This window comes from Danio rerio, chromosome 19, assembly GCF_049306965.1.
Source record: "Danio rerio strain Tuebingen ecotype United States chromosome 19, GRCz12tu, whole genome shotgun sequence".
NCBI classification, from domain to species: domain Eukaryota; kingdom Metazoa; phylum Chordata; class Actinopteri; order Cypriniformes; family Danionidae; genus Danio; species Danio rerio.
In genome coordinates this window covers 26,448,761-26,476,697 of record NC_133194.1, presented here as the reverse complement: position 1 = coordinate 26,476,697, position 27,937 = coordinate 26,448,761, and the positions used below count along the sequence as shown (strand labels likewise).

General features: G+C 34.8%; 1 protein-coding gene and 1 long non-coding RNA gene across 3 annotated transcripts; one reads left to right on the top strand and one right to left on the bottom strand.

Moving 5' to 3' along the window:
* Window positions 1–7: 7 nt before the first annotated feature.
* On the bottom strand, window positions 8–26,908 carry rit1 (Ras-like without CAAX 1). 2 transcript variants are annotated; one of them, XM_021468142.3, is made up of 6 exons: window positions 26,784–26,908; window positions 23,562–23,676; window positions 19,856–19,912; window positions 10,312–10,385; window positions 7,949–8,140; window positions 8–1,874 (listed from the first exon to the last, which is right to left on the bottom strand). In XM_021468142.3, the coding sequence occupies exons 3-6, from the start codon at window positions 19,902–19,904 to the stop codon at window positions 1,644–1,646; spliced, it is 546 nt and encodes a 181-aa protein (XP_021323817.1). In that variant the 5' UTR covers window positions 19,905–19,912; window positions 23,562–23,676; window positions 26,784–26,908; the 3' UTR covers window positions 8–1,643. The 2 variants fall into 2 exon arrangements, with proteins under 2 accessions (XP_021323817.1, NP_001122253.1); NM_001128781.1 differs by having other exon boundaries at window positions 1,621–1,874; window positions 23,574–23,676; window positions 26,784–26,817.
* Window positions 3,381–7,175, top strand: LOC141379091 (uncharacterized). Its single transcript, XR_012395071.1, has 2 exons — window positions 3,381–3,516; window positions 5,961–7,175. It is a non-coding gene; the product is annotated as an uncharacterized lncRNA (long non-coding RNA).
* Window positions 26,909–27,937: the final 1,029 nt, after the last annotated feature.

Genomic DNA, 27,937 nt, shown 5'->3' with positions numbered 1-27,937 from the left:
ACTGATAGATTTGTAAAGTGAATTTTATTTGACAATCTCTGATGACAATAAATAGAAGAAAATATAGTAAACCACTTTGGTTAAAAATGAAATCTAATAATCACAAGGAAAAAAATAATAACATGAATTTGCATTAAGTGCAAAATAAACAGATAGTCCGTTCAGATTTGATGCGTAGTAATTGCACAGCATGTATAAGAGGAAACCCTAAGCCACATCAAGGTCACTTCCTACACATTGATTACAGAAAAACACTGGAATAAAAATTACCCTGTGTATAAAAGGAAACAATTTTGTTTCGGTCAATCTGTGTACTCAAAGGTGGACCTGAATATTGCTCAGCCAGATTTCACAAAGTCAATCATGTACAGTGTTTTTGCATCAGACAGCTCAGCTCCCAACAAAAATGCATCCTAGCTGACTGAATCTCACAGAACCTCCATAATTGTGTCCAAGTAATTGTTCAAATCAAAATAAAATAAATTGTTCTTATTATATAATCAATTACAATTTAAGAAGAGCAAGACTATTTGGGTCGTTATTTTCATGCCCGTTAAATGCCTTTATTGAATATAATTTACATTACCACAAGGCAATTGTAAAATAAAACAAATATACATTTTGTTTAAAGTGGATAGAGGTCAGATTTTATTTATGTGATCACTTATTTTTGCCAATATGTGAACAGACTGATGAAATGTACTGTAGCAGAACATTTGATTAATATGAGTTTCTGAACTCTACATATAGTGCCTTTAAATTGTAAAACATCACTGCACTACAGTAATGACATTTTATTAAGTATTTCAAATGAGAATGTTATTAATGTTAACATTTTTAGGGAAAATGTTCTTTGAATTATAATGAAAATATTTTTAATTAATATCTTAATAATTTTTTTAATTGGTATTAAGACATGGTAAGAATTTATAATAAGGTTCAGTTAAAAAAAAATTAAGTTAACAATTAAAACCATTTAAAACAATTATTAATTGTAACGACCTGGACACTTAATTGCGAGATTCACCCAATTTCTATAAATCAAATCTATTTATTATAAAACTACAGCTATTTTTTTTAAAGGAGTCTGACAAAAGTACAGCCACATTTAAGAAGTTAATGAAATGCTTTTACAGTACTTGTTATTCTGGCAGATTAATATTCCTGCCATAAACTATTACAATCCTACACGCTCATCTCTTTTTTTCTACCCATTAAAACATGCTCTCTCCTCTCATAAACTCATCTGACCTTCATCTTTCTCCTGACATGACCTTACCTCTTTTCAAAAACACCTGTTATAAATCCATCCATGTGCTGTTTCTGACATTCTTATCAATTAAAATACGAGGTACATTCCCCTTGTCATTTGACCTTCACAAGGTATAATGCTGTCCGAACATGAAAAATAATAACTGCTGTCAAGTTTAATACTTCAGTCTTAGTCTCTAACATCAGTAAATCAGCCCACGTCCCATATGATGACAGTGAGTGTGTCCTGCACAGTGAAACTGAAATGATTGGGAGTGCGTCATTGCAAACAATCAACAATAATCTATAAAATACAGTCCTCAAACCACCTGTTATACAGCTGCAGGCGAGAGAATCATCAGTATCCCAGAATGCCCTCCTCTGTGGCTCTGTCAGTGCTCGGACTGCTGTTTCCTATGGAAGGGGGCTTTAAGGCGACTCCAGAAGGAATGGCTGCGTCGGGTTTTCCTCTCGCTGTCCCGCACCATTTCGGCCTCATGTTGGCGGATCTGACGCACCAGTGCTGCAAAAACCTCATCGATGTAATAACGAAACGCTGCCGAAGTCTCAAAAAACGGGCACTGGAACTCTCTCGCCAGCTGTTTGCCTTCTTCTACGGAAACCTGAAAGTGTGAAGACAAAATGAATAGAGCTTCAATTTAAGGTGCTCCTTTCTGCGGTGACTCTTTGAAAAATACTAGATAAGATTTAGTAGGAATTTAAAAATGGCACTTTTTAGGTAGGGTGGGGGGTTGGTGGGGTAAATAAGATTATTTTACAAGTGTCCTAGAGTTGAACAATTTATTTTACCATTTTTGGATACATTCAGTCGATGTCAGGGTCTGGTAAGAGCTCTTTTAGCTTAGCTTAGCATAAATCATTAATTCACATTAGACCGTTAGCATCTCATTCAAAATGTACTTTTTTTTTTAAAAATAATTTTCCTATTTAAAACTTGACTCATCTGTAGTTACATTGTGTATTAAGACTGAAAGAAAATGAAAAGGAAGGCTATGAAGTGTACTCTCATTCTGGTTTAATAATCAAGTGACTTTGCTGAAGTACCATGGCTGGAGCTGGCACAATAATACTACCCAGGGCTGTTACCTAGTTACCAAGCTGGAAACTATTTTCAGGTATTGCGCAATATCGTTGAACCTGCTCGTTTTCTGTCAGTCTTAGTACAGAATGTAACTGCAGGCAGGTCAAGCTTTAAATAGATCCAATTGGTAATGGTCTAATCTGTTTCAATGATTTGTTTGTTTGTTTAAACGTTATTGTCTGTTCTGCTTTGCACAGAAAGAAATTTGTCTTTAACACTTGTAACATACATACAACCATACAACAATCACATAATAGCAACACTCTTCAAGACAACCACATGAAAGGGGTTTGCCTTATGTTTTAATTGTTATTTATGTGATGTGGATTTTATTTTTAGTATTGATTGTGTTCAGCACTTTGGGCAACGTTGTGTTGTAAAAAACGTGCTATATAAACTAACCAACTAACTAACTAACTAACTAACTAACTAACTAACTAACTAACTAACTAACTAACTAACTAACTAACTAACTAACTAACTAACATGAATTAAAAATGTACTAACCCCAAACATATTACTGCAGATCATTCTTAACAACCGCACCATTCACATTAAACAGTGATCCAATTTAATACAACTGCAATTGGGATAAATTGGTTTTTTAGCATTTCTTTGGGCTCTAGAAATTATATGCCTGCGTCCTGATGGTAACATTTCAAAAACTGAGTGAAGGGGATGTGTATTATCTTTCAAAATCACAATTGCTGTTTTTCCATTAAGGAGACAAATAAAATCTGCAGCCAATATTGTTTGTAACCAGTTATCTTATTTGCCTGATTGATCATTTGCGATAACTTCTTCTTGTTTAAGTGTTGTTACCAAACAATATTATATGTAAGAACACTCTCTATTAATGATCTATATGCCATGTTTAAAGTCTGTGTACTAACAATAAAGCTTCTCAACTTGCAGAGGAGACTGATGCGCTGACTTGCTGTTGGAGCCATTTATGGGTTGCAATGTTCTTTTGCACCACTAGAGGGTGTATAAGGTATTCATGCTCTCCTCACGACGAGTGAGAGATGTGTAGAAGAAGAAGGTCAAACAAACTTTTTGACCGCCATGCTGTGAGAACGGGTTTATGTTTGTTTTGATGTTTACTTTTAATTTTGAGAAAATGGACAATAAATGGATTGGAATATCCAACTTTATTTGTAAAGGTATGGCCATTTCACTTTTTTTTATTGACCCGTTCAAGCAACAAACGCGTCAGAACCAACGTCCAAAATACTCGCGTCTACACTTGCCTTCTAATAAACAGCCCCTACGTTACTACAGTGCTCAGCATAATTGAGTACATCCCATTTTGAAAATTAATATTTTTAGCAATTTCTCAGTGAATATGAGTAATATATGTTGGTGCATTTGAACAAAACTTATTTATTAAACAGATATATTTATTAAAATAAAATTTTAATCCCAGAACATCTTTAGAAATGAAAAAATAATACATTAAAATTCATTCATTCATTCTTTTCAACTTAGTCCCTTTATTAATCCGGGGTTGCCACAGCGGAATGAACCACCAACTTATATAGCATGTTTTACGCAGCGGATGCCCTTCCAGCCACAACCAATCTCTGGGACACATCCATACACACTCATTCACACTCATACACTACAGACAATTTAGCCTAACCAATTCAGATATAGCCCATGTATTTGGAATGTGGGGGAAACCACAGCACCCGGAGGAAACCCACGCGAATGCAGGGGGAACATGCAAACTCCACACAGAAACGCCAATTGACCCAGCCAGGGCTCGAACTAGCGACCTTCTTGCTGTGAGGCGACAGCACTACCTACTGCGCCACTGCATCACCCCTACATTAAAATTCATGCAAAATATTGCAAAAGAAATTACAAACTACAACATTTTTACAAAATTGTGTACATGTTTAGCTTCTCTTGATTTTTGTTATTTTTAAAAAAGGTTATTTAATATTTTCCCCAACATGAATTTGGGATACTAGTTTTTTAAACATTATTGTAAGTTATTTTGCTAGATTAGGCTTCAGTAATCAGTACTGACTAAACTAAGGTGTATGCACAAATATTGTAAAGCATCTTATAGAAAATATTTATTTAATTAAGAGATTTGTGAGGGGTGTACTCATATATGCTGAGCACTGTATGTCAAAATTCAGTTCATTGTCAATAATTGTGCCTAAATACTTCAAATTTCAGATTAGCTCTACTATTTTTCCAGTTATGATAACTGGTTTATAAAATCTAGTATCTGCTACTCTTGTTTGACTCCCCTGACATAGCTATTTTGTTTTTCAATATTAAGATGTAATGAACTTTTGACAAACCAATCTGTGATACTAATATATTTTAAATATAAGGAGCTATTCATTTACAGGATTGGCAGGAAACCAATGCCATCAATTACCCTATTTTATAAGAGTGAGATTATCGTCATCATTGCTCTGCAGTTCATTAATATATATAGAAAATAAAATAGGAGATACACATCCCTGAGGTAGCCCAATATTTAAAACTGAGCACATAACATGATTAACACAGCACATTCTCTAATCCATACAGTCAACCAACTGCTTACTCCTAAATTATGAAGATGTTCTTAAAGATTTATGCAAGGCTAAGCTAAAAGACAAAACTTAACCGGTTAACTCTGGGTGACTAGTGAAATAAGCCTATTTACAAAAAAGTAAAGCGTTTTTTTAAAGGGTCATAACATTTTTAATTCACTTTGTACTGTTCTCTGAGACCTCTCATAATGTTATTAAGATTGTAATAGGCTATTTTCTGTCCTGTTTTGAATGTCTTTATATGACTGAGAGAATCTTAGCATTTCACATCTTAGTTCTTTAATTTGTTCATCGTCTGTAAACCATCTGCAGAAATATCCAGGCCCATGCCCGCAATTTTGGAATTTCTCTCTTCTGCAAGTTTGCCCTGTTTTGTAAAACGAATTAAACAAATGACCAAGTTAATCCGCTCTAAAGTAATGTTGGAATCAGAACGAAGGCAATGTTTAGTTTTTCTCAAATTGACACTGCAGAGAATTTTGTTGTTTTGAGCATGTTCTGGGTTTAGTTTCTTTTTAGGCATGTGTTTACCTCTTATTATTTACCTATGAACAAATCAGTGTGAACAGGCAGTTAAGAGTTTAGCCACACTATTACATAATAAGTGGCTCATTTCACAACCTGTTGATTAGGAAGATTGGCACCAGCAACTAATGAGAATTTTTTAAGTTCTGAAACAGTTCAGTGACCTCTCATGTCTGTCCAAACATCAAGAGAATTTTAATTTCTCAGTTCATGACCAGTTGCAAATATTTTCCAAAAGACTTCATAATGCTTACACCCAGTTAACCTATTGTAAAAGGTGAGAAAATATAGTATAACTGTGAATGTGAACAGACTGGGACATCCTACAGTGTAATGCAGCTGATAGAAACCTTTGTAAGAGAGGCAATCAAGAGGCCTACGGCAATTCTTTAGAAGCTGCAGCCCTCCTTGCCAGAGACTGGAGAAACTGTCAGACTTGTCATAAGAGTGAAGAGCTCATGGTATTTTATCTGGACTTCGCCCAAAGGCAGGTGAAGACTAGAGTGACTCTGTGTTTTTCTCAGACAGCACAATGCTGAAGTGTTTGGCGCATATCAAACTAAGCACATCACAATGAGACATCATCTCCACTGTGAAGCATGATGGTGGCAGCCCTGGGCATTAGAGATTCTTCCCTGTGGCAGAGAAAGCAGGAATCATAAAGACAGAAGGAGAATGGAGCTGAGAAGAGGAAATGACCTTCAGGGCAGTGGCTTTGACAAAACCAAACAGCTGAATGTGCTGGTCAAAATCAAAACCTAACTTGATTCCTTGCATTGGTTAAATTGCTTAAATTGCTTCTAATGAATTTTATGGCTTTACTTGTTTAAATGACGCAGTGTTGAAAATACAAGCTTACAGCTAAAAAAAACCTGATTTTGTTACAAATGGTGATGTCATGCAACTCATTTGCATATTAATTGTTTATTCTATAGTATCCGTGACATCACCCATAGGTTTCTGAAGTGCGCAAATGAAGCTGCAGATGGGCGTGGCCAACTGTTGCCATTTTGTTTGCACGTCATCGCACTGACCGGGGGTAATCAAAAAAGGACAATGACGTGGAACGAGAGCGGAGCTACAGATGCCTGCTAACATTTAGCGTAGACTAGCTTTTCTTTTGCAGAAATGCTTAATACTTCATTACCTGCGACTCGTTTGTGTTCTGACCACATGTGCTTGGTTGTGTACTATATCAAAAAAGTGTTTAGTCTTTTAAAAACACTGCTGTAATACATTGAGCCACTAAACATTGTTCTTATAAAGTTTTTCTACAGGAGAAAAAAGCAAATTATTTCCAAATACTTCAAATTGCTATTGATGAAATTCAGGCATTAGCCTACAGCAAATCAATCTGGCAGACTCTGGAGTGCTTTACAGTTTTAAATAAAAATATGGATAATAAATTGTCTTAAATAAAACAAATACATTTATAGAGATGGTATGTAAGTATATAATTTCATTCACCAGGGAAATGGACGCCACTTGAATGGTTTGCAAGCACAATTAAGTGTAAACAGTATGCCATACCATCTGATAATTGTAAGAAATAATTCCAAAAGGCAGTTGACTGTGTAAAGCCACATAAAACTAAACAAAAAATTTATGTAAATGCCGAGTTCAGCAGCTGATCAGCCGGAATGATGTGACAACAACCAGCGAGTCCAAGCTGTCATTCTGTGGCCACGCCCTTAATTATGCAGACTTAATATAAATAAAACAGATAAAATATAAAAAAATTTCAGCCCCTCACAGTTTTCATGAAGGGTATTATTAGCTATATACACCAAAATTGTTTTGTATATCAGGCTGTAAAGTTAGCCATTTTAACATTGGGCTTAATAGACATGTACTCTATTTTGGAGCCAGACCAAGCGGAATTTCGATGAATTGCAATTTCATTTCTTTTCGTATTAGCTTCAGAAAGGGAGAACAGGATGTTGTCGCTTGTTTCCAACCTGGGGTTACTCTAGTTTAAGGGTTACAAGTACAAATTAAACAGATACCAGTTTGATAAAACTAATTATTGACAGCTAATTTCATCATTAATAATCATTAAAAGTGTATTTAATTACAACTACTTGAAAAATTTGAGGTAAATGTACCTTCCAGCAGTAAATGGATAGTTTTATTGATAGTTTAAGGGAACAAAGGATAAAAGTTTCCAACATTTTTCAAATATCTTCATTTGTGTTCAACATACGAAAGAAACTCAAACCGATTTGATTTAATTCAGACTGTCTGCCGTTTAGACCAATGACTGGATCACACATAAGAGAATCAAGCCATTAGTGAAGGTTGTTTAATTTTCATTTGTCAATCCTTTTCATCATGGTTATCATGATATGAATATGAATCTGCCAAATGCATAAATGTGAATGTATAGGTTGGCCTTCACTACAGTTATAAGTTTCATTATAGTCAATAGTATGTTGCGTCGATGGGATACTTCATGATTCCATTATTAAACATCATATTATGCAATGGAGTCTGAATATGAAGAGCATCCCACCTGTCTGAGATGTACCAGGTCAGACTTGTTGCCCACCAACACGACAGGTGTGTCCACGGTGCGTCGTACACGGTAAATCAGCTGCTTAAAGTGACGAGCCTCCTGGAAACTGCGGCGGTCAGTGATGGAGTATGAGATGATGAAACCTTCACCTGCTCGCATATACTGGTCACGCATTGCTGTAAACTCCGCCTGGATCCAAACGAATACACAAGGCCATGAATATGACAATGATCACTTGATAAATTAATAAAATATACATCAAACCTTATTCAGGAATCCTTTTCCTGTGTGCTTGTTAATTTTAGTTGTTCTAAGATCATTTCTCCAATCATTCTAAAATTTGAAATTGAGATTTAAACCTTTTTTTTTCCAAAAACTCATGCATAATCAAGTAAAGTTGCTTCTGTCTGCTAAGTGTTCATCTTGAAACTTTATAACTAATAACAATGTAAAAATATCTTGATATTCTGAATGATTATTCAACATAACATTAGTATTATACAGGGTTTCTGTAGGTTTCTCCAAGTTAAATTTAAGACTTTTAAAGACATTTTTAAGAACATTATGAATGAAATTTAAGGATTTGTTTTTAAATATCCAGGTTATAAAACATTGTCACTTGCCCTATTAAAAATATTTAAAAATAATACATTTAATAATGCAATAATAATAATTTTGATTGAATTTTTTTTTTCAAATATATCCATGCACAAACCCTATGACCCATAACAAGAATAGTACAAAACATAGCTGTCAATTACTTCAATCTACAATAATAATAAATTATTAATATAAAAAAATTATAGGTTAGGTCAGTATCCTCAGCAGTGGATACTTTTAAGCAAATGTTACTGTAAGGAAAGTAATTAAATGCTATTTTTAAATAAAAAGTTAAAAATTTTATTGAGATCAATTGTTGGTGATTGTATAGGTGTTAATAACCAGATTGGATAGCTATACTGTACATACAGTAGAAAAATTAAGAGCTGTTAAAAAAAGATTTAAAACCTACAACAACACTTAAGTAGGCCTAAAATTTTGCTTTTGAGATTTAAGATATTTTTAGACTTTTTAGGACCCCCGTCCTCAAAAACTATATAACATGTATATAATATAATATAACATTAGTAAATGATATACATGTGTTATATTAATATAACATAAATATAACACATTTTAATCTGTTTTTAATATTTTTATTCTTTGTTGTTTAAATGTCTTAAACTTGTATTTTGTTTATTTTATTCTTGTTTATGTAAAACATTTTAAATTACCATTATATATGAAATGTGCTATATAAATAAACTTTCCCTGCCCAGTAAAGATTTAAAGGGCTATGAAACCCCCCTGTCTGAGCAGGGTGTTTTCACACCTCTAGTTTGAAAAAAGTCAGGAAAGTGGGTGAGTCCAGCTTTGTTTAGGTGGGAATGTCGAGTAGCAAAAGAGGGAAGGGTTTGCATGAAAAAAGAGAAGTTTCATTACATACACAACAGCTGACTTTCACACCGGCAACAAAAACACAGATGCAGGGACAATAGACAGGGATTCGGAGAGCAGCATTTACAGTGGATCTGAGAGCTGTGTGGAAGTGGAGGATTTTCAGTCCATGATATTGTAGTGATATTAACATACTGTAAATTTGGTAACTAAATCATTTTGACCAAGGTAGGTCTTTAAAAACTGAAAGAGTACTGCTAATGATACTAACTTTGCCATCAGAATAAATATAAACAACGAACATTGATCACAAATCCGTAGAGACAGGACAATTAACACAAACTGGAACTGCGTCTTTTTTTAAAGAAGATGAAGGGCAAATCCAGATTCGGATACATTTGTAAATTAATTCTCAACACAGGATTCATTATATGAGCAGCTATTTAAAGAGGAAATTACAAACATGTAAATCTCATGGCTTTAATGGATTTGTGAAAAGATTTTTGTTTGGTTTTAAAACCCAAGAGCTTATTACAAGTCCAAATTTCTTTTGTAGTCAACATTATGTCAACAATGAATTTCGAAACAATCTTTTAATATCTCAGCATTGTTACACTACATCGTTCTATTGCAGTCAAATTCTCATTAAACTCATGATGATGGGATGACTAGTGAAATGTATAACAGTGCTGAGTGATCGAATAAGGAAAAATATGCTGAGTCAGAGGAGCAAGATTCATGCCTGGCCTGTTTTAATGTCTTGTGAAGTGATCACCGCAAAACTGAGAAACAGAAAAAGAGAAGCGAGGCATATTTTAAAAGGAAACTGATCTTCTTGCAGTCTGCAAAATAAAGTGTTCAGTGCATGCCTGATTCTTGTTTTGTTTTCTCTGTGACCATCTTTGTCACACCACCTACTGTACCTGTCCCGCTGTGTCCAAGATGTCCAGGTTTGCTGGCTCATCGTCAATGCGGATCTGTGTTTTATAGGCATCCTCTAAGAAAAGGAAAAACACGCACAAGACAATTCAGCTTTACAGTGCAATATATTATAATGAAAACAGCCATCTAAAATTATACAGATATTTTACAATATTACTGCTTATAATTTTCTACTAAATAAATTCAGTGTTGGATATTTTGTTTGTTTCTCAACACTTGAAATTAATGACTTGTTTTCTTTCTCTTTTTTAAGTAAACAAAAACAACAAAGGTAATCTAACAAAGCTTGGAATATGTACACACAAAAAAGCATGTTTGCTGTTTGATCAAACTACTTCTTTGTAATGAGCTGAAACAACATAAGTTTACCACATTTTATAAATACCATTTTTCTATAATTATAAAAATATTCTAACAATTAAAAGTCATTAGCAGCAATAAATAATACACAAGGTAAAATACATAAATAATAATAATAATAATAATAATAATCATATACAATAAAAATCTAAAACAGTTTTTAAGGATTACTTTTGATAAAGATTGTACAATTTTAAAACAGGGTTTCTGCATGTTTCACCAAGTTAAATTTAGGACTTTTAAAGACATTTTAAGGACCATTATGAATGAAATTTTAGACTCATAAAGGGATAAATGATAAGGATTTTTTCAAATGGCCCAGATGGAAAAGATTTTTACTTGTCATATCAAAAACTATATATTATAATATATATTTTAATAATACAATAATACATGAATAATAAACACTTTTAATATTTTAGACATATTTAAAAAAATATTTTAAATATTGTGTAAAAAAATGCAATCTCTACTTGTATCTATACACTTTTTTTCCTACATAAACTTTCTTTAAAATAAAAAATAAAAAAATGTAACAAATGTTTAAAAAGGTTTTAAAAATTATAATTATCTAAAATTATGCACAATCATCTATCCAGGTCGGTGTCCTCAACAGTAAATACATGGAGCACCTTTAAACAAATGTTACTGAGAGAAAATAATTAAACCATTATGATAAATAGAGTAAAAAATTACTTTTTTTAATTAAAATTTTAAAGTTTTATTGAAACGAATTGTTAGTTATTGTATGGGTTTTGGCCAGATTGAGTAGCAATACATAAAACACAGACTTTTTAAGACCCTGCAGAAACCCTGTAGAAGGACTCACATTTCAAATTGTTACATTTAATTTTAATTAAGTCTCACCAGATAAAAAAATGTCTGATAACATTAAAAATAGGGGATTCCACAAGGATATGTTTAACAGTTTGTTTTTGGTTGAAACACTGACATTTTGGGGAGTTTTTTTTTTCCTTTGAGTTCATGTGTGAGCTTTGTGTGTCCAATATGGCATCTTCTATAAACAATCTCATCATGTCTTGAGTTAAAAAATAAATTGGATTTTCTTCCTATTTTTGGCTGAATTTCAAAAAGTTTATTTTTTGAGCACTCATCCCATTCTATCTTTACAGTGTAGGATAAATAATATCAAAAGCTACAACGAGGCTTAAAGTGATATTTCACCTACTAAAAATAAAAATTTACTCACTGTTTAGTGACCCTCAGGTGGTTACAAACCCTTATAAATTTCTTTATTTAGTTGAACACTAAAGAAGATATTTCGAAGAAAGCTAAAAACTTGTAACAATCAACTTTCACTGTAAGAAAAATACAATGGAAGTCAATCGTTACAGGTTTTTCAGCAGAAGGAAAAAGTCAAACAGGTTTGAAATAAGTCAAGGGTGAGTAAATGATGACACAATTTCAGTTTTGGATAAACTATCCCTGAACTATAATTGCTCAAATTATGGGATTAACTTCTATTAAACTGCAATAAACCTCTATGAACAGAGAATTATTAAACTGGGTACAATGAGAAAACCATAATTTAGTCTATATGCTCATATCATTTCCAATTAAAAATTAAAATGTGAATGAAACCAAAAACGAACAAGTGTCACTTTCATTGAAATATCATATAAATAAATAGAATAAAATGAAAGGTAATAATAATTATTAGGATTTTTTATAATGAAATTCTAAAGACATGAACTAAATATATATGTTATTTTTTGTGTTTTCAATAAATAAAAAATTATACTGTATTTATATTTTTACTAATTTATATTGTATGGAAACAACCCTGTGATTAAGGCAATTACTTGTTAAAAGCTTACCTAAAAGGATACCTATTTTACCCCCTTTTCAAGATTTAAGTAAGATAAGTCTTTTGTGTCTCCAGAATGTGTCTGTAAGCTCAAAATACCCATCAAATGATTTATTTTACACTCCCAGAAATAAAGGTACACGAACTGTCACTGAGGTGGTACCTTTTCAAAAGTTACAAATTTGTACCTAAAGGGGCCACGTTAATACCGTAAGGGTACATATGATTACCTAAAAAGTACAAAAGTGTTCCTCTTAACATTTTTAGGTACTAATATATAATTTTGAGGTACCAATGTGTACCCTTTAAGTACAAATGTGCACCTTTTGAAAAGGTACCACCCCAGTGACAGTTCGTGTACCTTTATTTCTGATACCGATGTGTATATTGAAAATGAGCTGATTTGACTTTGTAGCTGTTTGTGTTGCCTGTGCCCTTAATAAAAAATGAGCTGGTTCTCCCCGTCCACTGTTTCCACTTGCGTGTCATGCAGAGCCAAAGAGATTATTCACTATTGCTATGATGGGTGTAGTCTTCACGTAGATAAACAGCACAGTGACAGATAATAATGAAGCAGATCTCCCTTACTACAGAAAGACCTTTCCCAATGGTTATTTGATGTATTTGTTGTGGAGTTAATTCAAGCTTTCTACAACAAGTCACACACATTGTCGTTAAAAAGTTTGCACATGTGCACTTGTGCTCACACACACGTTTAGCTTTGCACTGTTTTTGCACGCAAATGTGACATGTTAATATCCACTGCTGTATGGACATCTGTTATGTTAATGTACAAAATAAACCTGATTTAACGTCCATGAACCGGGATTGGTTTCTTTTATAGATGTACTGACAGGCAGCTGTGGTAAAGAATTACGAAGCAATTTTACTATCTTTATTACAAACGTGCACTGTTTTAGAAATGTTTTGTCTTGTTAAACTCATTCTTGATCACATTTGATGATGATTGATAATCACAGCAAGCTGAACAGATCTTTTAATCCCAATTGCTTTGTGCATGTCCTGTCTTGTTGACATGATTATATGTGATACTACGAAGACATGTTAATACACGACTGTCAGTCAATTAGATGGGCGGAGAAACCACACTCCTACGTCACGTTGCGGCGGGCCTCAAAATAGGAGGGATTTGGATAATATTTTAACGTCAGGAAATTTAAAAAAAAAAAGATACTTATTGTCTTTATATCACCCCAATATGACTATGGACACACTATACCTGCACACAGTTCTGTCCAAACAGCTTACAAAAGATTTTTATCAGAGGTGCCCTTTAAATGTTTTTACAATGTTTTCATTTTAAGGCAGATTGCAGTTAAATTTTAGTAAAATCCGTGGTTTGTATTCAATGACTTCTTCACTACTTGAAACATTTCACTGATTTAGAAGCTAGTGTCAATACTAAAATGAAAATACTTTTAAAGGTTCAGGACACCCTGGAGTACTTTTTTTTATTTTAACAGATTTGTGTGTTGAGCACACAACATTAGCAGCTGTCAGCTTAAATTGTTGGTAAAACTGGATAATTTTGAGCTTTTGCCAGCTAATTTCATCTTCCAGGTCTAAAATAATTTTTGGGGTGGGATCAAAATATTACCTAGTGCGAATCTGCTAGTGGAGAATGAGAAACATTGGTTTCTCATTATTATTCATATGCAAGTTTTCTTATCCTATGAGAAGACCCTGCTTCTTAATTATTCATGAGAGCATGTGTTTTCCGAAGGCAAGGCAGACCTGCCAAGCTGGCAAAATAATCACATATGTTGGGCATGATCCTTATTTCATGAAGAGAGTCAAGTTTTCTACTGAACTAAAATATATTTGACAATCATCCAGGCGGTAGATACTGTATAAGCTATTACGTTGCATGAAAAAATAAATACTACAGTGTTTGAAAGCATACTAAAGATAATTACTTGAATTGGTGGTAATTATATAATTGCTGTAGTACAACACAACTGTAGTAATAAACAAATTATTCAATAGGCTTTAGTTCTCTATGCTATAATTATACACTATCACATTGCACCAGTTTACATTAACGTTACAGTATTTATTACAGTTTATCAGTTTACCATGCTGCAGTATTCTGTATTATAAATAACAAAGAGTTGTACACATTATACACTTCACTGTAAAAAAAAAAAACATTTAAATTACTATAGTTTTTTTTTCTCCATGCGGATATCTTCCAGACATCAAGCATTCAAAAGCGTGGACGCATAGTCTAAATTATTATGTGTATCTTTTTGTAATTGGGAAAAAGTGCTCCACGATAATAACCGTCTAGTTTTGTCACAAGTGTTTATTTTTGTTCTGTCAATGCACTTACCATCAACAAACATTTACTGCTGCTGCGCATTTTAATGTTTACGATACAGTTGTTTACTATGCCGAAACAGAATTCATTGCAGCAATTACATGGCAGGTTACGTTATTTATATTCTCCTGGATTTTACATTAACATTTAAACACATAGTTAGGTCTGTATACAGTGCTTAACATCAACACCCGCCAAATGCGGGTAGATTTCAGCTTTGGAGGGTTAGACAGTCACTCCCACTAGCCATTTTGGCTGGTTGAAAAAAATGTTAAATTGTGGTTTTCTTAAAAGCAGGGTTCGAGCATAAGTCACCCAATATGCATGCAAATGTGATCTTAGAATCAAGAAACAGCACGACTAACAAAAATAATTGCTTTTGCGTGGGCAATAGAAAGCAGGTGAATACAGTATGAGAGGATGATCAGTCGCGCTAACAGCTGATGTGATGCGCGCAACTGTTTAAAGCGCGTGCGCGCTCCTGTTTCCTTGCCTGAAGTAACCGTGTCTGGAAGGCAACTGTGATCGGTTCTATTTCATATAGACCTGACAAAAAAGTTATGCTAATGCAACCACAGTCTTGCTGCTTTTAAAAGCTCCAAATGTGTCTTTTTGTAAGCAGCACCGGTTGCTTTCGCTTTGATTAGATTATTAATTGGCCTTGACTGTGTCATCATACTTTCATTATCACACATACTATGTTTTTCACCTGCTTTCGTTTGCTTATGGTTATTTTTGTTTATATGGTTTAATTATCTTTTTTTTTCACAACAACATTGCTTTAACTCACTATTTATGTGCAGTTAACTGGTGATATGAGAGACCTTTAGCCAGGACAGATTACTGTGCATATTTTTGATACTTGACAATAATTATTTTAAAAAGTCAATTGTTTTTTTTTTTAATAAAACGTATAGTATCCAGCTATATTTAGCTTGTTTTGACACATATAGTTTTTCACAAAATGTGAAATGAATGAGGAGGCATGTGGAGAAACAAAATCTAAATCAAGTAATTTTAGCATGTCAAAGTCATATTTATGCATATAAAAATATTTTCCCAACAACAAAATTGTGGCTAGTAAAAATGCAGAGTGACTAATATCATTAGAAAACTACTTAAAAAAGTTAATGTCAAGCCCTGTCTGTATAAAATATTTAATGGTGCTGTCAAACAAATTATCACGTTCAAGTTTGTACACAGATGTATTGAAAAAATGTTTATTACATGTCGCCTGTTCTCCTGTTTTTCAGCCAGTTTCTGGAACATTCCCCCTTAATAAGCAAAAACTTTTGGAACTCTATAAACGAGTTCAGCATTTATTACTTTGGCCGATTTAAACAATTATACATAAAAACAGAAACATTTTAATGTTCTGATAGCGATTCCTATGTAGAAGAATCACTTCCTGCCCTCCATCTGAATTTCGCGCATCATCAGTGACGTCATGTGAAAACAATCTATTAAGACAACTCGCCTATATCCGTGCTGCTGTGTTCGCCATTTGTTTAAAATCCTCCAAATTACCAGCAGGGCTAATGGTTGAAATAGATATGGCAAGAGACCTGCTGCATTGCTATTTACTGTGTCTGCATTCAAGTCCTCCTCATTTATAGTGCTTATATAAACACGATTATCTTTATGATGACATAACAAATTGTTGTCATGTGTATATGAAATTACGACTAACAAATTTAGCAGGGCATTAATTAGTTTATTTCTTTGCATTTTAACTTTGTAAACTATAAAATCATGGGTCTTCTCGCGGTTTGTATCTCATTTTGTGAGCCAACAATTACCCTCTTACCCTTATGACCCGCTACCCTCTTTCTTCCCTGCTCTGCCGGCCACGCCCACTCCTCCTTCTGCCCGCAGAGCTCCATGCCCATCATGAAGCATTTTTTTTTTTTATTCAGAGGTAGACTTGAACCAATAGAGGGGGGTTTCATGGTCTTTGAAGCAAAAATTTAACACTGACATGCCCATTATTTTAATTATTATTTTTTTTAATCGGCAAGTTAGAAGCTAAATTTTAGGGTGTACTCACACTATGCTATCCGAACTGTGCCCAAGCCCGTTTCCCTGGATCGTTTGAGAAGTGTGAGTGCTCTGAATCAGGCTCAGGCGCAGTTCACTTGGGCTTCGGCATGGTATACTTGTAGTGTGAGTGCAAAGCAAGCCTGAGTCTGACAAGGACAAGGCATGACTTTAAGGGACTGTTTCCTATGGATTAATGAATCATTCTTACTGTTCAATGAACGCAAACTGTCAAAGATTATTAAAGTCGCAAACCCCTCACTGTATGACAACTGCAGGGCTGATAGTGGAAAAAATTCCTGAGCCTGAACTTTTTTTCCTTGCCCCTGAGGCGAGTAGGGGTGGGGGTACAATGTATGCAACGCACTTTTAACACATAACTTGTGGGCCCCTGGGCCCAAATATATTAACAGCCTATGTGTAACCCTGATCATCATTATTGTCAAGTGGCTCTTTTTAGACACATGCCAGTAATGTCAGTGACACATGCCAGTGTCAGTGATCTTGTGACATGTGCCAGTAGGTGTCAGTATAAGCACGTTATAAGCACATAAATCTGATAAGTCTCTTTGCTTTAATATTTAAAAATCATTAGGCAAATGACACCTGTTATCTTACATGCATATATGTTATGAGTTTTCAACATGCATTTTATTATAACTTTTTAAAGGATATTATTTAAAATACCTTAAAATGAAAATAAGTTAAATAATAAAATAAATGAATGAATTAAAAACATAGAGAAGTCCATATTGTAGGGAACAAAGGAACTGCCAGGATGCAATAATATACAGTACAACAGATAAGTGTAACCCCTCCCATACATAAGCATGCCACAATAAATTTGACTGACATGTACTGTCAAATGACTATATTACGTACAGAAGTATGACTACGAATACATAAAATAAAAGCGTTTAAATTAAAACATCGTGGAGTAGCTCAGCAAATAAACTAACTTGCGACGCGATAAATTAGGTTAAAAGTCGCGTAATGATTAAATATGGTTTTGCTCGTGTTAATTAATGTCATAAGCTTCGCCGGGTGTCGATGTCACTGTAGTGACATGCAGCGCGACACTCTGAGTGACACAGGTCACTACACATGCCACTAGCGAGTGACACATGACAGTGGAAAACCGGACTGTGCCAGTGTCATCTGTACGTCAGATGTCGTGTCACTCCATGTTAAAACTGCTACTGTGAATCCGCGTTCAAGCGCACACAATAAGCTAAAACTCGCCCCAAGCACCGGCAAAAACAAATAACAATGAATGTGTCGAGGAAAGAGTAAGGACATATCTTAATTATTTATTTATTATTTTATTTTTTTATTTTATTATTTATTATTTTAATTTATTATTTACTTATTCTGAGTCAGTGTCGCAAAGATCCTGACTGGCAATTTCCTCTTGGACTCGCCTTTAGAAAGAAATTCATCTTTACGGATTACATGAAGGAGTTTTTTTGTTTTCGATTTGTTTTATTTCGTTAAGTAATAATTTAAAGCTTTCTATAAATATATTTATTATGTCTGTGAGGCATATACATTTTGCTTCATTTTGTTAAGCGCTCCTGTTCATAAACCAGACGACAGAAAGCGCATAATTTTGGTTTTCTTTATTTTATAAAAACGCTGTAACGTTTTTTGATGTATTACTCGTACTTTGTGAGCAAAAATGACGGATAACTTTAAATTGCTCCCACTGAAAGAATGCAAGTGATTGCTCTGGCGCCTCGATGTACTGCAAGCTTTTTATAAGCAAACTATGCGCCTAATAGCACACATTCTTTAACGTTTAAGCTACCATTGTTTTATACTTGAACTGTTTTATATCTTTTATTTTAGGCAAGTCGTGATGATCTGAGAAGGCAAACTGATCAAACAGACAATGATGGTCTTCCGCTGGGCGCTGTTCGTTAAAAAAAAAAACTTATTTTTAACGAATAAAAAATGCTCCAAATGTTTTTCTAAATAAGCTGAATAAAAAACGAAACTAAATATAAACACTTTGATATTAGGGTACATACAAAACTGAACTATTTCATAGCTGAAACACTAAGTTGTTTAAGGAGAAGGGGGAAATATATTTTTGTCCCGTCTATTGCTTCACCGTTATTTCGAGAATAAACCCAGTGTAAATATGCAGTCATTCCCAAAACATATCAGCGTATATGTGCCGAAAACTAAAGTTTCTTACAAATTCTGAATGGATTAGCCTGTAAAGTGCAAAGCACGCTCCTCTTATTATCACTAAAAAGCGTCACTAATCTTAGTTCATAGAGATCTCACAAAGATCCGTTATAATTTATAAAGCTCTCTAAATTACACAATTAATCTTTTATTTACATGGCGTCTACACTCAAAAGATGATTCACGAGCACACAAAATGGCACTTAATAAAAACCAATCCGGCGCTTTCAGCAGTGAGTGAATTCTGTGAATCTTGAGAAATGACAGATCAATATCCGTGAACCTGATTTTTTTCCCCGCAGCCACAGTACGCCGGAAATCCGGCGTGGTGCCGGAACGCTATCACCCCTGCAACTGCACCTTCAGCAAACTGATTCTAGCAAACTGCAAACTGAACTAATTCCTGCAACACGAGGACTTTATGCGCGTCAAAAGTGGCTGATCTGTTAAAATATATTAAAAATATTTGACTTTGTGTTACCGCATCCCAAACGGCTAAAACAATATAACTAAAGAAATCTCCCCTGTGCTGAGCACTTACTAATAAGTGCATTATCGATGATTTAAGCGTGCCCAGGCCCGAATGTAATGTGAGTGCGGGCCGTCGGGGGAGACGGGAGGGGGAACAAGCAGGCTTCGGCCCGGTTTAAGGCAACTGTACATAGTGTGAGTACGCCCTTAATCCTGAGATGTGTAGCCACAGGAATTGATTGGAAAAATTGATTGCAAATAATAAAAAAAAAAAAACATATCAGGTCTTTCTTACCAATGGTAGGGTCATGGTCCTCTGGAAACCTGTGACTTATAAACTGCATGATGATGGCTACGAGACAAAGAAAAAGAGACAAGCACAGCTCTTACATAATTGTGGTATCATGAAATTCAGCGAGAGGAGAGTAAACATCTCCCCGCTCTCCCTCATGTGCAGCAAACACACCCTGCTGTCGCTACGTGTTTGCTCTGCTCTGCTCTGTTCACATGGAGACGAGATATAAAAGAGAGAGTATCAGCACTCGCTCAAACACTGAGAGCAAAAGCCTGAGGATCCTTCACATCAGCTGACCTGTTCTAGTCTGCTGGTCAACAGGAGAAGGAAACTGCTGGGCACCTGCGCCTTCATGACCAGCAGACTGAAGCAGTGAGCCAACACCCACACTCTTATTGTCTGGCTGAGACTCTACTGTATGTCTGTGGCTGTGAGAGCTGCTGTTGTCTAACCACAATAATGGGCTGCAGCGGACAAAAATAACCCTGCCATATAGTAGTGAGAAATTAGGCATAAAAGTCGATCTCTGCAAAACACTTCATGTCGACAAGAAAGCTGGAAATAATATTTGTTTATATTAAAAGAATGGTTGTTTGTACTGTGGCGTTTTAATTACAATGAGGGAGATTTAATTATCAGCAAGTTTGTTTGACCATTAAAATCAGTTTAGGATGAATTCAGATTATTCATAAAAGGAGGATTGTAAAAGCTATTCTGCTCCACTACTTTGAGGAGTATTTTATATTTTAATCATATTAATTAGTTTATTTTCTTAATTTTGGAGTTTTAACTTAGATTTCTTTTTTTTCATTCAATTGGTTGCTAAAACATTCATTCATTCACTTGTCGGCTTAGTCCCTTTATTAATACTGGGTCGCCACAGCGGAATAAACCGCCAACTTATCCAGCAATTTTTTACGCAGCAGATGCCCTTCCAGCCGCAACCAATCTCTGGGAAACATTTACACACACACTCATACACTACGGACAATTAAGCCTACCCAATTCACCTGTACCGCATGTCTTTGGACTGTGGGGGAAACCGGAGCACCCGGAGGAAACCCACGCGAACGCAGTGAGAACATGCAAACTCCACACAGAAACGCGAACTGAGCTGAGGTTCTAACTAGCGGCCCAGCGACCTTCTTGCTGTGAGGCGACAGCACTACCTACTGCGCCACTGCCTCGCCCCTAAACCATTCAAATATGTCTTTTTATTTTGGCTGAGGATCACTGGATCAGTTAGTGTGTGTTGGTGTTTTATAATTTACAAATGACACACAGATTTCCACAGTTAAAAAAATTCAAAATGTATGAAATAAAAAAATGTATAGCTTTATTTTATCATAGCTTTATAGAATAAGAATACCTGACAAAAGTCTTGTCGCCTGTCCAAGTTTTAGGAACAACAAAAAACTTGACTTTTAGTTGATCATTTGGTATCAGAAGTGACATATGAAAGGCAAAGGCCTCTAGATCATGCTTATTTTACCAAAATAAAATGATTATGTCTTGATTTTTAATTATTTAGTTAGGACAGTAAGGTCTGACTTAGTTTCACCAAAAGAGTTTTCCTGCTACATTCCACAGTCACCTCTAGCTCACACACTGGGGGGGTTAAGCATAATGGTTGTGTCATGAAGTTAATCATGAAGTGACTTTCTAGCAGCTACTTAAAGGAGGCCGATATGACCTAAATCTTTATAAGTAGATTTCAACCAGTTAATGGAGCAAATATATCAATTTCTCTGGCACCATGTAAGTTGACATAAAATGAGAGACACAGAGACAACATTACATTAAGTACGTTGATAGATTTGCCAAAAAAGGTAAATGCAATATAGGCACAACTAAATTTACTGGATAAAATATATTATTGTTAAATATTGGCATATCAGCCTGTTCTATGTAAAACTGTTTACAGTAAATCTGATTTGAAATTTGCATTGCTTATTTTGAAATGCACTAGACACAGAGAATAATTCTTGAGTTTGCCGATATTTAATATTATTTTTATTTTATCTAATGAATTTAGTTGTACCTACTGGTTATTGCATATTGAATTTATTGCATAAACTGTTAGTTATTCATGTCTACTAGTATAGCATTTATTTATCATAGTTCAACATTATAATTCTTTATTAAATTCAAAGTTGTACTTCGCAACATTAGTGAACGCACTGTGAGTGAACATGAACACCTAACATTAACAAACATGAACAAATCTGGTAAATTAACTTTACTGACATTACTATTGGAACCTCATTGTAAGTGTCACCCAAGGCTCTTTCAAGTCACTAAAGAATTAATAAACTAAAGAATGAAATCAGAGCAGTCGTTACAGAGCAATCACATATAGCCTAGTACAAGCTATTAATATACAATCACCGGCCATTTATTAGGTACACCTGTCCAACTGCTCGCTAATGCAAATTTCTAATCAGCCAATGACATGGCAGCAACTCAATGCTTTTAGGTATGTAGACATGGTCAAGACAATCGGCTGCAGTTCAAACTGAGCATCAGAATAGGGCAGAGGGTGATTTAAGTGACTTTGATTGTGACATGGTTGTTGGTGCCAGACAGGCTGGTCTGAGTTTATCAGAAACTACTGATCTACTTGGATTTTCACACACAACTATTTCTAGGGTTTACAGAGAATGGTCTGAAAAAGAGAAAATTTCCAGTGAGTGACTTTTTTGTGGGCACAAATGCCTTGTTGTTGCCAGAGGTCAGAGGACAATGGTTCGAGCTAATAAAAAGGCAACATTACCTCAAATATCTCGTAACAACCGAGATATGCAGAAGAGCATCGCTGAATGCACAACACGTCCAACCTTGTGGCGGATGGGCTACTGCAGCAGAAAACCACACCAGTAGCCAGTCCTGTCAGCTAAGAACAGAAAACTGAGGCTACAATTCGCACAGGCCCACCAAAATTGGATGGTAGAAAATTGGAAAAACGTTAACTGGTCTGATGAGTCTCGATTTCTGCTGCAACATTCGGATAGTAGGGTCAGAATTTGGCATCAACAACATGAAAGCATGGATCCATCTTGCCTTGTACCAATGGTTTAAGTTGGTGGTGTAATGGTGTGGGGGGTATTTTCATGGTATACTTTAGGCCCATTAGTACCAATTGAGCATTTTGTCAATGCTAAAGCCTACCTGAGTATTGTTGCTGACCATGTCCATCCCTTTATGACCATAGGGTAACCATTTTCTGATGGCTACTTCCAGTAGGATAACACGCCATGTCATGAAGCCCAAATCATCTCAGACTGGATTCTTCAACATGAAATTGTACTTAAAAAGGCCTCCACAGTCACCATATCTCAATCCAATAAAGCACCTTGTTGTGTGGTGGACTGAGAGATTCGCATCAAGGATGCGCAGCCGACAAATCGGCAGCAACTGCGTGATGCTATCATGTCAATATGGACCAAAATCTCTGAGGAATATTTCCAGTACCTTGTTGAATCTCTGCCACGAGGGATTAAGGCATTTCTGAAGGTAAAAGGGGGTCCAAACCAGTACTAGTAAGTTGTACATAATAAAGTGGCCGGTGAGTGTAATATATAGTACAAAAAAAAAATGTACACACAAAACAACTGCAGTCAAAGTGATAGTAATAAATAAGACAATTTTTGCAGTGTATACATAAGTTATAAGTGAAAAAATAGGTTAAAAAAAGAGAAAGACATACCAAGTTACTCACCACTTTTTCCCACACCTCCCTCTCCTAACATCACCAGTTTGTACTCGCGGGAGTGACCCACTGTGCTCCGCGAGGACTCCATCCAAACTACTGTAACACACACCTTACAAAACACACACACACAAGGTTGCTTAAAAAGCTGAAGTATGTTTTAAGGACAGACAGAAATATATGGATGGATGGATGGATGGATGGATGACAGGTTAATGTGGACAGACAGAAAAAAGGAGAGAAAGTTAAACAGTTAGACAGATAGATCAGGACAGACGACAGAATACTGTATGGATGGACAGAGAGATACAACCAGACGGAGTGACACACAGAAGGATAGACAGGCAGACTGACTGATAGGAACCGACACAGACTACTCAGTCCCTTTGGTGCATTTCTCACAACATTATTTACATTTGCACAACAGTTAATGCATTTCTCAAAATAATTATTTACATTTGTCATTTGTGCACATCATAGTAGCAGTTTCTCATTCCTTCCAAGTTCAACAAACTACAAATGCTCTTAGACATGCATCAATTGCTTTCATACAACTCTGCTGTTTTATAACATTATCATTTGCTTATGTCATGTCAGTCAAAATGAACTAAACTTGTGAATGCTGAATAGTCATTCCATATAAACGAATAGTCCTCATTTCATTACTTCAGTCATTACATACAAAATGTTGAACTAGTTGTCGAAATCTGTCAGGATAATTAAAAAAAAAATTTAAATCTTTTTTTCCCTGAAAATGTCATCTAAAATAAACAGTTTAATGAATGAGTTACAGACCTGTGTGTGTTGTAGGTTCAGTTCCAATATTTACTGCAATATTGTTTACAGTTGTGCACAGCTCTACCCAAAGGAAGTTTCTGTTTGTTGTAAATAAGGGTGTATTTATTCTTTTGCACAATGCTGTGAATAAATTAGAGTGGCAAAGAGCAAATGCAGTAAAAATATGAAACATACATATTCAGTGTCTTGTACTCAGATACCTCACTAAATGCAGCGGTGTCTAACTTTACTGTAGTTTTCAAAATGACTGTGCAGATAGTATGCTATCTTGAGCATTTTCAGGAAGTGTCACCAAACTTTTTTTCCATTGGAAAAAAAAATACAGATTAAACTGTAAAAATGAAAACATGACAAAGCCATTTGTTTATAAACAATGGTGCCAGGACTTTTCATCTTGATGACAGACACTTTCATTGACATCAATACTTGCTTTTGAGAAATGAGCTATCCATTTTGAGCAATTGATAAATAGACGGACAGACAGAGGGAGGAACGGACGGACGGACGGACGGGCGGGCGGTCAGGCAGGCGGGCGGGCGGGCAGACGGACGGACGGACGGACGGACGGACGGACGGACGGACGGACAGACAGACAGACAGACAGACAGACAGACAGACAGACAGACAGACAGACAGACAGACAGATAGATAGATAGATAGATAGATAGATAGATAGATAGATAGATAGATGGCTGTTTGCGTATGTTAATCTAGTTGTAGTGTTGTAGAAGTTAAAAAAGACTCATGGCTGCTGTGTTTCATCATAATAAACAAAGGACCACTCAGCGTCTGATTCCACAGCTGCACTTCTGCATGAATGCAGGCCTGTGGCGGACCACTGCAGCTTGTGGCTGCACCCAGAAAAAAAAATCACTTGTCAAGGCTGTATTTGACACCAGAGCTTCAGTTTGATGGAGAAGAGGAAGTGAGTCATTCTGTCGAGCTATTCATGTGACAAAGTGAAGCATCCACGGGGTGGGTGTTACATTAACCACGGTCAATAATAGATTATCCGCCAGTGAACCCCTGTCTGATGTATTTTTCCACTCTCATTGACTGTGATGCTACATTAGTTACTCTAAACAGTAAAATCTTTGTGATTTTTAGCACTGGAAAATATTATTAAGCCATAGAAATGCTGAGAAGCATTTTGAAATCTTGAGCAAATTTACTTAAATGTGTTTTGTTGCGTGTATGTGCTGCTCCCTCTCATTTATAATAATTTATATAATAATGAGTGCTAAATGTATTGCTTGTATTGCTTGTTTGTTTGCATTTTTGACTAATTGTTTGAATGAAACTTTTCAAAAATGAAAACAAAATTTCACACTGATTTGAAAATATACAATATATAACGTTACTATATTTTGGTTAGTAGTATACATTCCGCTCTTGTCTATTTATGCTGCAATCATAGTATGTGCTGGTGTACCCTATAATTATATATTATTAATAATGCAATATTTACACAAAGTGTATATTATTAGCTTATGTAATCGTTCCTGCAAAACAAATAGCATAACAAAAAACACACGTTGGTAACAATTAAGAGTGCAAACATTATAAACTTAAGAGCATTAATAAAAATTTAGATCAAATAAATAAATGGTAAATGAATTTATTATTTTGATAAAGGTATACTTTGTAAGTGTGTATTGAAATGTATCTAAATAAATCTAAATAAATATGGAATATTTCTTTAGAAAACAGTGCATGTCTAAAATGTTCACAATATTGCGATAATGTATTGATTACCCTATATAAATTCGTGTCAATAGTACAGTCACCAATATCAGGTCACCCCCTACTGTATTTAAAAGCATCATGTCGACGGAAATGCTTTCTATGTATATGAAGCAACGTATAATATTAAGGCCTTCATTGAGTGCACCTTGAAACCACTAGCTTAGTTAGAAATGTGAAAGTCATTACGAAAATTTTAAGAAACCTAAAAAAAAAAAACTTCTAACAAACGTCTTAAAGTCCGAGTTTGAAATGAATGCTCGACAGAACTGGCTTAACTTCAGAAAATCCGTTTGAAAAATTACCAGAGGGAACGACTCGACGACAGATAAAGTTTAACGTTACATATAGCTGAACAACTGACGTTTGACGTCATTATTTATATTTGCGAAGTTCATTTATGCACTTTTTGTGAGCGCTGCGAAAGTTTTTAAAACTCTTAAAGTTGATGAAGAACAGCCCACACAGTTCATCGATGTGAATGAGTGAGTAAGCTTGTTTATGCCGTGACAGCGTTGCATTTAAACAAACACTTAAGTCGGCAAAATAAAACAAACTAACTGAGACACATAAGTACGTTAGCCGCCGCCGTTACAGTCATTTTGCTTTACAAAGAGTGATTCTGTACTGTAGAATAAAAGCATCGTTAGAAACAGACTATGTTACTTGGTGGCTTACCTGTGTCACAGGATCCCTGTCTCCATTGGGACTTTTGTATCGATGCAAATGATGTTTAAATATTTGATGTTAGAAAATTCCTGCCATACAATTCTCACTGTAAACATACAAAGCCATGGAGAACTGGAGACGAGCGCGGCTGGGTCCTAAAGCTCGCTGGGTTACGTTCAAACTGTACAGAGTAATATAACGTAGGCTAAGTTAGTGGTAAAAAAAAAAAAAAAAATTCTGTTAAATACGACACAGCTGCTAGTCATTATTACTACTGTAATACATTAGTAATTAACTTTTTTATTAAGTAAAACGGATAGATGTCTATTGTACTATGAATTTAAATACTAAGATATACAAGGAATATAGCTGCTGGGCCATTCTACAACTACGGACACTTTTAGTCTTGTGAAGTTGAGTAAAAAAACTATTCAAAATTACCGTAACATAGCCTCACAAGTTTAAACAATTTGTCTAGATCTGTAAGAGAACAAACTTAGATAAAAAGAGAGACATTTTTCCATTGTGAACTAAACAAATGTCATTTCCACCACATCTCAATATACAACTTATTTCAAAATTAAATAAATCATGCCAGTCAAACATTGTCTAAGATCATTTTTGTACAGGTATCTAGGTAAACCAATCTTTACACAATATATATATATATATATATATATATATATATATATATATATATATATATATATATATATATATATATATATATATATATATATATATTGTATACATAAATATATTGTATATATATATATATACAGTATATACATACACACACATGCATACAGTTGCTGTCAGAATTATTACACCGCTTGTTTATAATTGCACCGCTTGTTTCCCCAATTTCCATTTATTGGAGAGAAAATTTTCTCAACACATTTCTAAACACAATGGTTTTAACAACTCATTTCTAATAATTGATTTATTTTATCTTTGTCATAATGACAGTAAATAATATTTGACTAGATATTTTTCAAGAAACTTCTATACAGTTTAAAGTGACATTTAAAGGCTTAACTAGGTTAATTAGGTTAACTAGGCAGGTTAGGGTAATTGTTATTGTATAACAGTTATTTGTTCTGTACGTTATCGAGAAAAATATATAATAATTTGGTTAAGAGCTTATTAGAAAATAAATAAAC